Source organism: Rissa tridactyla, chromosome 7, assembly GCF_028500815.1.
Source record: "Rissa tridactyla isolate bRisTri1 chromosome 7, bRisTri1.patW.cur.20221130, whole genome shotgun sequence".
NCBI lineage: Eukaryota > Metazoa > Chordata > Aves > Charadriiformes > Laridae > Rissa > Rissa tridactyla.
In genome coordinates, this window is record NC_071472.1 from 42348176 (window position 1) to 42364562 (window position 16387).

The window sequence follows — 16387 nt, forward strand, 5'->3', positions numbered from 1 at the left end:
TCTGCCTGTAAGTAACAATCACAAATAAGAAACAAATACAGATATGCCTGTAGAAGGTATTTAAGTATCCCTTTGGAAATATAATAAGTTGAATTTCCCAGCATAGCCTCTTTAGTTCTGGAGCCACCAAGAACCAACAACAACTTGGAATTGTAAAACTTCTTTCTCACCAAGAGTGATTTCATCCTTGCTGGGTTTTTTTGCTTGTGGGTTTGTTTGTTGTTTGTTTGGTTTTTTTTTTTGCATCAGAAACTATGAAGTCTGGCTTGTGAAGCATGTTCTCAAAGTGGAAGGGGGTTACTGTTCTTCTGTCTCACCTCGGGTCTTATCAAACACTGTAAACCAGTCTGCCACACAGACTTGGGAGCCCTGTGCTTCCCTTGCCGAGCCACCCTGCGGGGTGCTAAATACAGAAGCTGGTGGAGTTGGGATCTTTCATCTCTGCTGAAGTTTCGAGTAATTTTGTCCTCAAGACTGATAATGCCTTCAGACAGTTAAAAAGTCCCAGAGCTCGCTGCCTCCGTATCGTTTCAGATTTGACCCTTCTAAAGACTCTTCCAAAGAATGTCATGGCCAGCTGTACTTTTATCCTCCTGGCTTTTCGTTTCTGTGCTTATACATAATAAGGGTGTAATTACATTTAGATTTAAGAGTACCTTGAAAATCCATTTTTCTCTGTAGCTGAAGAAATGCATTTGTAACTAAATAGTGTCTTCAAATTTGGATTCTTATTGATCACTTGTAATTGATCACTTTGAAGTTAGTTTACTTCTAGTAATGTAATTTCATATATATCAGAAGATTTGTCAGTTTGAAATGTTATTTGATGCATCTGTATGAAAAGCACAATATAAATGATAGCATGTCACAAGGTGTGCTTGGTCCTCTAAGCAGACAAACAATAACACAAAAGAAAATAAAAATCTGGAAAGTTTGGGAAAAAAACCAGTCATTAAAGTTTGCAAAAAAATATTCATTAACTGTGTATCTTCCTCAGGTCTTCCGGTTTAAAACAATTCATTTAACTGACCTTCCAGTAGCCTCCTTGTTTTTCTGTCATACCTGCTCTTTTTTGTCATCATTTTTATATCAAAGGCATTTGAGTATACATGTGAGTACTGAGCTCCCTTAGCTCCTGCAGTTAAAACTCTTCCCCTTCAGAAGAGATCAGTTTTTTCCCTTGCCACTTCTCCAGAACCATCCCAAACTTTCCAGAAAGAGAAGGAGCAGCTGGCAGTGGCTGGCTGCCAGCCAGCGCAGGCTCCTTTACAGAGTGGCATCTTCAGTGCAGATCAATACCTTTCCTTATTGAAACAAGTGAGTAACGTGAACTATTGCCCTTCACTCAGACGCTAGCTAACATCTGTGTTGGAAATGAATGAAGCATCTGCAGGAGGATTCTAGTAAATAACTTTCTTATTTTTTTTTCTTACATCCAAACTGCTTAGACTCTGCTTTTTTGGTTTTTATCTTTGTCTTTACATAAAACTCAAGAACAGAGTGGCTTAGTTCTCCGAGATTTAGGCTGCAGAGCCCAAGAACAGAGGTGCCGTGACTGTTGTAGGGAATGCAGCATTTAGTGCATTAACTTTTCTTGCTTGAAGCATTTGGGTTGGTTCACCTCTTCGTAAACGGAGACTGAATGACCTGCAAGAACATTTCTTCCAGTTTTGAGTTAATTGGATTTGTGTGGCTGACAGCAAAGGCTTTCCTGTGGATATTCTTTGCTGGGTTTTCTGCTTGCTAGATTTAATAGTTAACAGTTAAATATCTTGAAATAAATTTGTCTGAGAATTAGAAATATTATCCGGTGATCTATAGTGACTGTTGGTGAATTTGGGTGCAAAACAGTTTGTTTGGATAGTACTCACTGAAATTGTCCAAGATTCTGTAAAAGACATTTCCATATAAAGCATTTATACTGTATAAAATATTATCAATAACATTTTGTGGTCCAAGGATGCTGCATCTTGTCACGTTACATTTCAGAGGAGATATTATTTGTGTTAAAAAGCACTAGAAATAGCTCTAAACAAGCACTGTATTTTCCAAACGATTATGAAGTATGTGAAATAGCTGTGTTCCTTTGATGGGTAGTGTTCCTTGAAGAAACTGAAAACAGTTGAAATGGTTTTATTTTGCAAAGTAGTCAAAAACATATGGGTATGTCAAAACTCAAATACCGGCTCTGTGTTACCCAAGTTTATATCCTGTTTCTATGTGAATACTTGTTTCTTTATTGGATTGGGTCCGGGCAACGCACTGCAAAGGTTTTTAACAGCAAACTGTTTTTCCTGATGCCTTCCCCAAGGAGTTTTTAAAAAATAATGCTCATTTAATCCATTAATGCATTATTTTTAGCCAAATTCTCTTTGTCAGACTTGTTACCCTTGGCAACAGTTATCCATCACAGCCATACGCTTTGTTAAACTTTTCCAATTTCCCAAACGTATCCCCATGAAATTTTGTATGCAAACAGTGCTAATGGTATTTGAAGAATTCTGATTATTATTGTTTTCATTTTTTATGCTCAGATGCCTGAAGCTTAGTGATGGCTCAAGACAGCTGCAAAAATTAACCTTCAAACAGAGAAATTATCTTGAAAACATTTACTTGAAGTTCATTTCAGGTGGTCTTTATTATTATGACTGTGTTTGAGCTGGTGCTAGAGGAGCATGCCTGGGGTCAGTTGTGCTAGGTGCTCCAAAGTGACGAGGAGCGGTTTCCCAGCTGCACCCTGCCTGTGTAACTGCAGGAGAACATGGTGGGGAGAAGTGATGGCACGCACAAAAGTGACTTGCATTGCCATACTACACAGTACAGAGGGAAAACCCTTGCTCTGCCTGTTTCTGAAGGTGTTTATGAAGTCTGACTGGTTTTTCTTTGCACTGCTTCCCTGAGGCTTCAGGTCATCACAGGGAGGAGAAGAGAAGCTCCTCCGAGTCAATGCTTCCCCAGAGCTGGTGGTACTTTTCCCCCGCTGCAGCAATTGGAAGAGTTGCCACGGGGAAGCTATAGATCTAACTAGACATCACGGCTCTTCTTTGTTTGATGTGGGAGGCTCTTCAGTTCCTTCTGCAAGATTTTACTGAAGAGCCTTCTTACTAAATTATCTTTTACACTTCATTGTAATAACCTTGACAGTTCTGCTGGGTGGAAACACTTTTGATTAAAGCGGAAATTTTTGAGTTTGCAGCTTGGCTAAAGAGGCAGTCGTGTTTCTTGGTTGCTTTTCTATTTTGTGTTGCGCTCGCTGCTTTTTCACGAAGTAGCGTTTCCTGCATCCATGGTCCGAGTGGAACCTAGTCGGTGGTGTTGTGGCAAGGTCTGGCAACGTACTCGTGTTTAGAAGAAAGCAGTTACAATGGCCCTGTGTCCAATCTGGAAATCATCACTACAGCATGTGTGTTGGCGAGGGGAGGGCTCTGAGTTCTGAGTCCACAACTTTTGTCTCTTTTATTACTGCGCAGCCTTTTTCCAGCTTATGGGACATAAGTGGGGATTTAAAAGTCGGTATCATTTTGTGATCCTCCCCCTAGCTTTACAAGCTTACCTGTGTGGGTCAGAACACGTTAGAGTTCATCTTCCAAGATGTGTCTGTCTTGTCTTTCACTTAGTTGCGTGCCAGGCTCTGTCCTGTAGTCCCTCACTGAAAACATCCAACTGCTCTGAAGTTTTACTAAATCATTTTTAAGGCGTTAAAAAATGGGCGCGTTCTTGTATCTTTTTCAAAGTTCTCTAAATCCTGGCCAATAACATAATGGTATAACAAACGGAAAGCTGAACATGTTTTAATAATAAACCCTTACTTTCATGTGTCAAGCCAACCGAATGGAGGATGTAGACAATCAAAGCATTATTTGACAACCTCTTCAGAATATCGGGAAAGCATCTTTATCAATTTTTGGCAGGGTAGAAGGATCGGGTTGGAGTTTGACGCTTCGTGGTAGCTTGGAAAACACAAGTTGGTCATACAGTGCATCTGAGGGCATGCAGCACTTAGCATATTTAGCTTCTCCTTCAATTAAAAAAGAATTGAGAACATTCAGAGCTTTTCAGGATGAGTATTTAGTTCCACAAAGCAAGATTAGCTAACTGGCCTTCCTCTGTTTCAGCACGGCACATGAAAATGTATTAACTATTCCTGCAAGACCCAGGGGTGTAATGAAGCGTGAATACAGATTATCTGCCGTTCATTCCTGTCTCTGATTGCAGTATGGAGCGGGATCGCAAGCTGTTAGTGACATCTTGGGTTAACATACCCTAATGTAATCTTGCATAAATGCATGGAGAGAAAAACAAAATGAAACTTTGCTGTTACTGGAAGGGTGTAATACAATATCCAGCTCTGACGTGATGTAGGTAGGCTGGTATTTTGCAAATTGTGCAGAGAGTGATGAGATCTGGCATGTCACGTTACCGGCCTGTTTTCTGCTGTGTGCTTGTCAGTAACCTCAAATTCATGACTGACAGCTCTGCGCTGCTTGCTTGAATTTCTGCCTTCATCCAATTTATTTTGTAATTTATTGAGACACGGTAGCTTCCTGCTCTAAAATGACTCAAGGAGCGACAGATGTCAGCACACCTGTGACAGAAGACTTTTGGTATGAACAAGTCAAAAAGAATGGAGTCAAGAAACACCTTCCGCCTTGTGTAGAGTACCCGGTAGTGCTGGCTGTTTCTTGATTAAAGGCAGTGATTCCTTAGTCATGCTTTTCTGTATCCGGAGCACGAACCTCTGACAGCGCCTTTGGATATGGTGGCTGATGGCTCACTTGACACAGCATGAAGGGATAACGTCTGACAGTATCTTGCTTGTTTATGTTCTTAGCTATGAAACCAAGTTTACATACACGTCAGTCAAGGGAGGATAGTCCACTGAATATTTGTCAAAATAGTCTGAAATTTCATTTGGCCTGTTGAATGCGGCATAAGAAAGTGGTAGATCAGCAATAAACAAATTTTTCTGGAACCTCTTTGCAGCACCAGGCCGGTGCTGACTTCAAATATTACCTTGCTTAATCTCATGTTCATTTTGGCAAAGCAAATGGAGAGAAGGGGGTTGGTTACAGCAGCCAAATGAAGTGTTGTCAGGGAGTGGGACTTTTCTGTGGATTCCAGCCCTGTGTTGGCAGACTGAGGAGGAAGCTATCTGAACACTTCAGCTTGTCATCGCGTACGCGCTACCTTGTCAGTAATGTGAATATTCAGTAACAAAATCTGTAAAGCCAGAATATTTTTTTTTCTGGTGTCTTGAAAGAGCTTTATTTCAATAGTAAAGCATTTACCATGTAACCTGCAAATTTCTTTCCATGTAATGTATTTTATTACTCAGCAGAAGCTACAAATAAGTTACTAATTTTGAGCCTTCTGTTGAGCGTCTGGATTGATGATAGCCACCTTTCTTACACATATGGGTCGTGTGGAGTCAGCAGTTAACATTGACATTAATTTCAACAGATTTTGTACTTTTTTTTAGCACTGGAAAAAAAAATCAGGCTTTCTATGAGTTTCATAGGAACAATTTAACAGCCGCGTCTGTCCAGAGCCCTTTAATCAAGCATCCCACTGGATTTTCTCATCTGAGGATATCATAAGGATGCTGGTTATTACATGACTTCTTCTCTGATTAGGTAGTGCTCTCCACTATGTCAGCTTATGGTCAGGCACTGTAATGTTGTGCTTAGATGACAGATATTTATCCTGGAGGATCGGGCAATTGCTTTTACTGTGTTTTACTTGGCTGTGGCAACAGAAGCAACTTTTAATGGTGCTGTTGGCCAAAAGAACCTGCTGGGGTACATATAGAACGAAAATACTCACCAGCAGTGAAATCTATAGAGACAAGATGCCTCAGGATCACCGTAGCTGCAGGTAGCTGGGTTTCTGGCATTGCAGCAGTGAAGCCCTGGTCTAACACTGCTGGGGTATTAGCGGATCACTCAACTAAAAATAAGCCCTTTATAACTTTCAAAGTACTTACAGTGCTTGTTGCAGAAAACAACAGCTGCTTTTGATTCTTTAGTATCACTGAGCATGTGAACCCATGAGCTGAAATCCCTCTTGAAAAATAAATAGGAATTACATTTAATAGGAGGAAGAGGCAGTAAACCAGGTTTGGACGTATTTTGAATATTCTGTTTATTTCATGTTGTCTGAAAATTCACAGATGTCCATCTGCAAAGCTTAAATAGGTAGATAACCCTGAAAGATTTAATAGACAACAACAAAGATGATCCTTTGGTTTAAGATTCTTATTTGCTTCGTGGGGAATGAAAATTAATGTTTCACCACTGCAAATTTGGGTTTTTTTTTCTCCACTGGCTGCAGTCAAGCTAAGCTTTTCACTTTGTCTTGATTTTTCTTATAATGATTAGTAGTAACTGTAAGTGACTTCATTTTGCTATCTATAATAATAAACCAAAGAAACAGATTTAAAGAAAAATAGGGTTTTTTTTTACTTTCAGTATCATGAAGCTGGTTAATGGTGGTTTACAGTAGAATTTGTAGATGTGTTTGACAGTTATTTTTGTGTGAATAGGATCTGATGTCCATGAATTTAGTTCGATCATCTGGCATTGCAGTTTTGAGCGTGGTTTCTTGTAGACGGGACTTAAAGTTATACAAATTGCCAGAGCCCTGAAGCAGATGAGGACACATTATCATGGTAAGAGGACGTAGGTACCTCCTCTCACTGCCTGGCTGGCAAGGGGCCATTCTCGGTTCAGTCTAAGTCACTGTTAAATTTGAGATCTAATGCCTAGATCTTATTTAGAGTATTTCATCAGTGGAAACAAAGCACACCGATGGAGAGCTCATTGCATTTTTGCTACTTTGCAGGTGGCAATGCAGTGATGTAAAGAGGGAAACTATTCAGTAAAGCAGTGGGAGTCTGAGCGTTCATTTGGACCCTCTTAGTCTTGGCTTAATACCCTGGCATTTAAATTGTGTTCTGTTTCTTAATCTTTTCCTTAATTTTGACTTGAATGTGTCTCAGTGTTGCTGTAATGTTCCTATACAGACAACGTTTCTCACCTATTTTATCTCTGCTCTGGCAAGTTCAGTTTTGAAGGAGTAAAGACAGACCTCTTCTCTCTGCTGTGCTGCCCTTCTAACTTGTAGGTGCCAAAGGATCCTGTTATATAGAAAAGCTAAAATGCACAAAGGAAGAAGCAACCAATTTTGGAATCTAAGCTTGACATTGTACTTTTTAATCTGCCTGCAAAATAAATCCCTTTTCTGCTTTTCAGAACTGAGATTGGACTGTGGTTTAAATCAGCACTGCGCTACCCTGACTGCAATCACAGCTGCAACTCTTGTCCTAGGGTTTTTTTTCTTACCTCTCAGAAACTTCAACCCTACAATCAGCCCGTGTTCATGATAAACAAAGTAGAGAATGTTTGGCAAGGAAATCGGTGTGAGTCTTAAGATTGAGTCCCTAACAGTAAGTAACTCTCCTGTCTGAGTTGGTTCAGGTATCTGTCCTCCCTGGAGGAGCCCCTTTTTGGCACTGTGTAACACTGACAAAAAACAGGCTTCACCTGGGTTTTTGAAACTCTTCTCCTGGTGCTGCTGGGAGGAGAATTGCTCCTAATGGCTTGGCAGTGGCTCCACACCATTCACTCGTCCTTATGATGCGTGGTCACTCATCCATGATATAAATTACTATATTCTACAGGCAGTCCCAGTTATAATTCCTTAGCTGAAAGGAAATTCTCTCTTGTGTGTGATTAAAGTTGGCGACCATCTTTTTAAAAGTAAAAATAAAGGCTGCCATCAGGAGGATAATTTCCTGAACAAGGCAGCACAGTACAAATAGCTACTAAAATAGGTGGAAAGGAAAAGAAAGGGTTTGCCTCGGTCATTAGAAGCAATCAATTTAACATAATTAATATAAATTATTGTAAGTGGGAAGAGATACAGAACTGCAGGGCACTTCAGGTTTAAAGTAATTTTTTTATTAAAGTTTCCTAGGCTGTAAAACTAATTGGGAGGGGGAAGGAGGGCAATCCATCCATTAAAAGCTAAACAATCTGGTCTTGAACATATTGGAATATGAGATAATAGTAATTAGGTGTAGAACAAATGAGTTTGTGGAGTTGAGAGTAAGGGAATTACTGAGTTGACAAGCCTGACACTTTCCTCCTCCGTTCTCAAGACTAAAAATTATGCTTTTAACAAAATGTTCCTATGTTTGGTGTGTATCACTCTGGTATGGATAGATGTGTCAACCTCAGTGCCACTATCATTTTTGAAGGATTTCTGTTTTCTATCCTTTCACTTCTCTGATAAAAGTTGGGTATCGTTTTGGAGACTGTCAGTCTAATATTCTCGTAACAGCAGCAGAATAATTTGAAGAAATATAAAATGATGGATAATGATGAAACTGAGTAAGGAGACACTGGAAGAATTTGCTAGGGAGCTGGCAGGTTACATGAAAATAAGCTTGTGTTTTAATCTAACTGCAAGTTAAAGGTCTTGATAGAAACACTTATTTCTTCTTTCTTGCTCATGCCCAGCATAACCAAGTAAACAGTGATTCTGAATCATGTTAGGAGGACTGTTTGTCCTCTAACCGCAAATTTTTGTCAATTCATCCTTGAGATGTTTTCAGAAGGTATTTCACAGAATCACAAAGTTGTCGTGGTTGGCAGGGACCTCTGGAGATCGCCTAGTGGCAGCCTCTGTGCTCATGGTAGAGTCAGCCGGAGCAGGTTGCCCAGGACTGTGTCCGGTCAGATTGCAAATATCTCCAGGGACAGAGACTCTGCAACCACTCTGGGCAACCTGTTCCTGTGTTTCACCACCCTTACAGTAAAAAAACCCTTTTCCTAATGTTAAAAAGAAATTTCCTGTATTTCAGTTTGTTCCCATTGCCTCTCACCCTGTCACTGGGCACCACTGAGAACAGTCTGGCTCTGTCTTCTTTGCACCCTCCCATCAGGTATTTATATCCATTGAGGTCTCCCCAAGCCTCCTCTTCTCCAAACTGAACAGGTCTGGTCAGTTGATCAGTCTCTCGTCACACGACAGATGCTCCCAATTCATTAATCATCGTTGTGGTCCTTTGCTAGGCTCACTCCACTAAGTCCCTGTCTCTCCAGTCCTGGGGAGCCTGGAACTGGGCTCAGCACTCCAGCTGCGTCTCATCAGGCCTAAGTGGAGTGAAAGGATCACCTCCCTTGACCTTCTGCCAGTGCTTTTCATAGCACAGCCCAGGATGCTCGTGGTCTTTGGTGGTTCATGGTGACCACCAGGACTCCAAGGTCTTTCTCTGCAAAGCTGCTTGCTACCCAGACAGCCCCCAGCGTGTACTGGTGGATGGTGTTATTCACAGGCAAGACTTTGCATTTCCCCTTGTTGGAACTTCATGAGGTTCCTCTCTGTCCAGTTCTTGAGCCGGTCGAGGTCCTTCTGAATGGCAGCACACCTATCTGGTGTATCAGCTACTCCTCCCAGCAAACTCTGCCCCTTCATCCAGGTCATTAATGAAGAAGTTAAACAGTACTGGCCCCAATATCAACCCCTTAAATACTCCACTAGGACTTTGTGCCACTGATCACAACTCCCTGAGCCTGGCAGTTCAGTTGGTTCAGCCCACCTCCCTGTCCGTTTATCTAGTCCATACTTGTCTTGGAGATCCACTGAAGTGAACCCTTTGGAAGTACTTTGCTTTTTGGTCTTTTTTTTGTAAAGGAATAAGACTTATGCAGTGATGTCATCCATCTGTCCCCTTCCCTCATCCCAGCCTCCCCCTCAATTCCTGTAGCTTTTGAACACACACATCAATTTCCGTCAAATGTGACAGAGCAGCAGAGTCTTTACATCCAGTTCCCATAACTGTCACAAAAGCTGTCAGCAGCAGCAAAGAGAGGATGGTCTGTGAGTGAGCCACCAGGAAAGTCTCCCATGCGAGCTCAGCCAGGACCCGCTGCGGGTGGGCTGCTGGGGGGCCTGTGCAGGCATGCACAGCTCGGAGCACACTGTGTACTTTGCCTTTCCCTCAGCTGGCGGAAAGGAGGTGGTAAAGAGTATCCAAGAAAAGCTGTACTGGGGGGGAGAGGGGAGACAGTAGTAATGATCATCTGCAAATCTGCAGGCAGTCAGATTTTGCTATCTTTGCTTGTTGAATGTGTCTTTTAAAACCCTTTCTTGATTGGGCTAGATATTCCCTAGCTGCATGGGTAAAAACGCGTGGGTTGCAAATAGACTCTTGCACGCTAAGTGAAGCTTTATTCTGGTAAAGAGAACTACCCGCAAGCTATTCAGACACCACGGGGAGTTCCATTACTTCGTAGTGATCACAAGATCTGCATATTTTTACTTGCGTTTGTCTGTCTTCCTCTTCTGTATTTAGCCACATTTGAAGTAATTAGTAATCAGACTACTGTATACATGACTTTTTAGGGGATATTTGCACAGTTCTTACTTTTTTTTGTTTTCAGTATTGCTGGTGCTTACTCCAACAATGCAAAAGATACATGCTATGAAGATTGCTTAAGAAGTAATTGAGGTCAAGGCTTTGAAACTACTGCTTCTTCATCTTGCATTATTAATTCTCAAGGTTTACAGAAAGAGTGGCATTTGTAAAAAAAAAAAAAAAAAAAAAAAAATAAAATATTATAAAATTGTATAGCATGTCGTAGGATGGTTAGAGTTGGAAGGGACCTTTAAGATCATCTAGTTCCACCCCCCTGCCCTGGGCAGGGACACCTCCCACCAGACCAGGTTGCTCCAAGCCCTGTCCAACCTGGCCTTGAACCCCTCCAGGGATGGGGCAGCCACAGCTTCTCTGGGCAACCTGGGCCAGGGGCTCACCACCCTCACAGGAAAGAATTTTTTCCTAATATCTAATCTAAATCTCCCCTCTTTCAGTTTAAAACCGTTATGCCTCGTCCTATCGCTACACTCCCCGATAAGGAGTCCCTCCCCACCTTTCCTGTAGGCCCCCTTTAGGTACTGGAAGGTTGCTGTAAGGTCTCCCCAGAGTCTTCTCTTCTCCAAGCTGAACAACCCCAACTCTGTCCTCCTGTCTTCATAGCAGAGGTGCTCCAGCCCTCTCATCATCTTGGTGGCCCTCCTCTGGACTTGCTCCAACAGGTCCATGTCCTTCTTAAATTGGGGGCTCCAGAGGTGGACGCAGTACTCCAGGTGGGATCTCAGAAGAGCAGAGCAGAGGGGCAGAATCACCTCCCTCGCCCTGCTGGCCACGCTTGTTTTGATGCAGGGTCATCATTACAAATGGTCTCTGTAAGACTCGCAGCATTTCAGACTAGAGTGCCAACATCACCTTTCTTTTCAGTGCTGCCCTTTGTACTGCAAGCACACAGCAGGTTTCTCCAGCCAGACCAGCCATCTCCGTTCCTTTCACCCATTCTGTGTGAGTTTTCTCCCACTGCTCTTCCAGAGACATTCAGAAAAATCTACCAGGATAGATGTGGGCCTCCAGGATCTCCTCAGGCTTTTGATTTGTGATCTGGGGTCCAAGAATTTAGGATGCAAATTAATATGTTTTCATGTTCCACTTGTACTGTGCTGGACTTCGTCAAGTTGATGCAGCTTCAAGGAAGGGTAGGCAACAGAAAGGCTGTTTAGTACTTGTTAAGACAGGGATAGTGTTAGAGCTTACACGGGGAGGCCTGCCCAGATCTTGCTCTCATGATGTTTCCTTCAGGCTGGCTGTGTCAGGCCCTCGTTTGTTAGGTTGTTTGCACTGTAGAATATTTGAGTCAATGCGTTGCTTAAATTAGCATAGTCTTATCCTTGCTGTGCTGTTTTACTTGCTCGTGTTTGAGCTTCTGTTGGACTGGGATCTGTCTTGTCCGTTGGCTAGTAGGAGGTTTTCCACTTAACCTCATTCCCTTGTTTAAATTGATGGCCCTGCACCAGCCCTTGACGTCCTGAAATCTCTCTTGCTAATAGGAAGTAGCTGGTTCTGAACATTTTCAAGAACACTGCTTTTTTATTTCTAACAGTACAAAACTGTGACATGATGAAAGCGTGAGGCGTTTTTTTTAACCTTCTTCAAGTAAAATAAGAAACTCACATTTATTCCTGGATACCGCATTGAGTATCTATTTCATGATTTCTTCTAAAAGGGGTTACAAAACATTGAAGAATTGTTCTCATTAAATGCACCCATAAAGTGCATTTGCGGAATTGAAGTATATATTCACCTTTGGCCAGAAAAAACTGTCATCTCTGTGTAAGAAAACTTTTTCCCCTGTATTTGTAGTGAATTCCACAGTACTCGTAACTGATGCAGAACTTGCAGCCTGGCTTTCCTGACGTCGGCTGCCACCGCTTAGACGTCACGGCTGCACACAGCAATTCAATTGCATGCCGATGATGGGGATGTGCGCACATCGCTGTGACACCTGAATTGTCAGCAGGGCAATAGCCGACAGTCAGCATGTGCGTCATTGCCTTTGCCTTCCCTAGCCTTCCAGATCTCTCGATTTTGGAGGGTTAGGGAAGAAATAAGAGCTAGAGCCCCAGCATCTTCCTTGTGCTGAAATTCTCTTCAAACTGTTTGTTTCAGACCATGGGTCTCCAGGTGGTACGAGTGCCTGTGGACGCCGCTTTACAGTTTATGAGTCGGTAAGCGGCAGAAGGAGCTTCTTGAGGGAAGAACTTGGTCTGTTGCATTAGAGGCTAACCTTAGCTTTTCAAGCTTTTACCACACTGGAAAAGAATTTAGCCCTAAAAGGATTTCAAACTTGATGTGGTTTTTTGGAAGCTGTTTAGTTTTTGTTGTGGCGTTTTTATTACTCTTTGATTACAGCTTAACTGTCTTATTAAGAACAACAGTGCCAGCCCAGTCCAAATGCATCTTTTCATAAGAATTTGCCCTGTGAGTCATTGCATTTATTTATCTCCGTATTTATTGCAGTAAATCCTTCACTTCCTCTGCACACCCAACAACCCTGTTTGGTGGTGTTCCCACTGAAATTGTGGCAGCCACAATAGAATACATATTTTGTTTTTCTGCAGTATACTTGCATTTAGAGAACTGCCCTGGGGTTTTTCTTGGATTGCCTCCCCATTTCATGGTCTGTGTCCTTGTTTCAGCCCTTGAAGCCTTTTCCCAGTGAGCATAAAGCACATTAAACAGCACGTGCAAATGAGCAACAGCACAGCTGCTAATCGTGCTAACAGATGTAAATAGGAAAAACGTTACTTTTCTAATGCTAAAAGTATTTATAGAAACCATATTCATCTTTCATAATACTTTGATTATGGATTATTATTTCAGGTTCAGCAGAGTTGGTTAAGCTGTTGCAGATGGTTTGACTTGCTGAGGTAATGCTAGAAATGTGGAAGAAATGCAGATGTTTTAAAGCTTTTGTTTTACGTGCTTTAGGCAAGTAGAATGGCTTAAAAGGAAAGCTTTTGCTTTGTGTTCTTTAGAAAAATGCATGGCTTTAAAATGGAAACATACGGGAGGGTTGTTGAGTGCAAGCAAGGAGTCTGACCTCTTTCAGCTGAGTTCCCACATGCCTCACCTGCCCGACCAGGTTTATTTGAACATCATTTGACTTGAGTAGACTGACTTGCAAAAACCCTCTCGCCAGACCCAGGCAGCTCCCATTTCCTCTGTACTTGTAATTTATCCATTAAGATCCCGGATCCCAAGGACATATCCTCTCTTGGGAACGAGTGGCATCCTCATGGGTGGAAGTGTGTTTGTAGCACAGGGGAGGTTAACATCAGTGTAATTGGGATGATTCAGTTAATTTTCTTGAAGGGCTCTCTCTGTAACCCTTTCCAACAACTATATCGACAAGATGGCCAGTGCGTTTGGTGCCATCCTCAGGCTGACCCTAGCGGCGTGGAGGAGCGGGGAGACAAGTGCCTGACATCAGGCATTGAGTGACTGAGCAATCTCTGTGCTCCCTGGTTTTATCTCCCAGGTTTACTTGTTTTTCAGCAGCCTGGGTGAAATAATAAATGGTCATAAGAAAAATGGTCACAGTCAGGGCAAAACCCGAGTTGTTGGCCGCTGCGGCTGCATGACAAGAGGACTCAAAAGTCTCTACCATCTGCCTCCAACCAAGCTGCTCTGTAAGCCAAAGGGCAGATTCGGCAAGAGATTTGGCATCGCATTTTATCTGGGGAATGATTTTCTTTGGGAAGCTGCTTTGCCCTCTTCAGCTGGCTTGGTTCCCTTGCCTTTGCACAAATGGGATTTAGACGTAGTTATCCCTGGCTACCCTGACAGCTTTCTCACCCCGCCTCCTAATGCATAGCCCTTTTTTCTTCCAATAACTTCAGAGAGGGTTTTTTTTTCCCTTTATCCGTGCTTCACTGGCAAACAACAGAAAGCTTGTGGAAGCATGAGGGAAATGGTTACAATTTAAGGTCTGAGCATCTCGAACAAATGGATGTGCTGCTTCAGTTCAGCGTGCTAATGCTTCACTCTGTCTTCGCAACACATCTTCGACTTGTCCCCGGAGCCGTGTCCTGGCAGGCAGGTCACTACTTTCACGTCAATTGTGTAACCTACCTATATGCACAGATAGTTTTGAAAAAAGGTCCAACACTTAGTGTTTCTCTTCTTCCCCACAATGCTGCTTTTTTCCCAATAGTCATGGTAAAAACAGAGCAGTGGTTTTTTGGTCCCGTCCCCCCAGTAAGAATTGCACCATTTTTTCCCCTTAGGACTCAGCTAACAAAGAGACGTACTATAAAGCATTTTCTCATCATTTTGCAAAATCAGAATTGCTTGATGTCTATCTAGCAAAGGTGTTTAAAATCTGAAGTGGAGAACACGGGCTGTGAAAATCGATGCAGTTTCAACTGCACCTGCTGGGCACGGGAGCCTGCGGGAGGTACCTATGTATAGGTTTTCTCCCCCTACCCTCCTCTTTCTTCATGGAACTAAAATTTAATTACAGAGCTTGGCGAATTTTTCAAATGATGTAGAGGCTGAGCTAAATAAAACAATGACAGGGAAATGATAGCGAGGTAGGAACATGAATTGGAAAAACACCTCATACTTGAGATTTTTGTATTAGTCAAAGGGTTCATTCAGCTCCAGTTTAAATGGGAGTGGGTGTGTGGGGGTTGATGGGCGTGAATACTCATTATTTCCTGCAAGATGGAAAAGAAAGAAAAGGTCACTTTAAATATAATTCATAGGACTAATGGGTAAGTCTACCTGGTTATTATATCATCCTCCTAAATCTTTGGCTGGAGCTGGGTAATGTCATCTGATTGTTGCTTGGCTGCTGGTGCTCCGAACAGCCCTTTACTAAATACTTGCAGTAAAACCACAAGTAAGGTCCCAGCAGAAATTGTTTAGAATTTAACCTTGGTGATAAACTTCCGATTAAAATACTGTTCTGTTAAAATAGTGCCTTTTTATTATTATTATTATTCATTGTTTAACACAAAGGAGTGAAGGGCAGGAGCAATTGAGTATTTTTGTGATCTTTCGTGTCTATTTGAATTTTACAGAATTGTAAATCTAACTAATGTGAAGGTGAGTCAGAGTTTGTTGCAGTGTCTGCGTTGTTGCAGTCGCGATCGAGGGACAGATGAGGTACACTGCGCATTTTCCTGCAGGGACCGGCCTTCCCCCTTGTGAACACAGCCCCCAGAGAGGGGGCAACAGTCTCTGGTCTCTGACATACTCGAGGGCAGAAACCGCAGTCAGTATTGTTGAGTAGGAAGAAGAAAAATTTTGCCAAATACTGCTGCAGTGTGTGAAGTGGTCCCAGTAGTGGGTATGTTAAGGATAATGAACTAAATCTGCTTTGTTTTCTTTTTTTTTTTATTTTTAATTTTGTAGTTCTTATGTATATATTTGTTCTAAATAATTAAAAAGAAAATAAATTCCTGAGATAAAGTTTCCATTACAACTTTTCCAAACTTCCCTGGTAGCTGTCACGGTGTTTAAAGAGAAGTATTGTGTTTGCTTTGGATAACTGAGCAGATCTTTTTCTGGTTTTTGTTTTTTTTTTTCCAAATTAAAAGCTTAATAATGAACAAGCAGTTAATCACTACAACTCACTGCAGTATAAATTGTTGAAAAAATAAAGGCTCCTCTCATAGAGGTGCCAAATCAGGTCAAACCTCCATTTTCAGAAGGGTACCTAGTTCTTGAGTGCATGCTTCATTATGCTTTTACGAATTGTAGGCTATAATTCTCTTCTGGTGTTTTGGGCTTGCTGTTTTCCTTTGATTTCTGTAATTGTCTCTATAGCCTCTCCGAAGTGCTCCTCAAAGATACATAATTTGGGATAAATTACCACTCTGGCCAGGTACTGAGGTTGTTTATGCCTTCACTGTAAAATGTCTTGTAACAACTTTTTTTAGTCTGACTTATATTTTTAATCTCATTTCAATGCGGCTTGTTTTTAAGACAAGCAGCAGTTGAGGCTTA

General features: G+C 41.9%; 1 protein-coding gene across 5 annotated transcripts in view; it reads left to right on the top strand.

Moving 5' to 3' along the window:
* The window catches only part of UBE2F (ubiquitin conjugating enzyme E2 F (putative)), a 75956-nt gene that overhangs the window by 54594 nt on the left and 4975 nt on the right, over positions 1-16387 (top strand). For 2 of the 5 annotated variants that reach the window (XM_054208036.1, XM_054208038.1), the window contains one exon: positions 12542-12600. The exons of 1 other annotated variant lie outside the window; for it this stretch is intronic. In XM_054208036.1, coding sequence (XP_054064011.1) covers positions 12542-12600 — 59 coding nt within the window. Of the gene's footprint in view, positions 1-12541; positions 12601-13255; positions 13303-16387 lie in introns of all 5 variants that reach the window. 2 more of the 5 variants (XM_054208039.1, XM_054208037.1) reach the window with 2 other exon arrangements.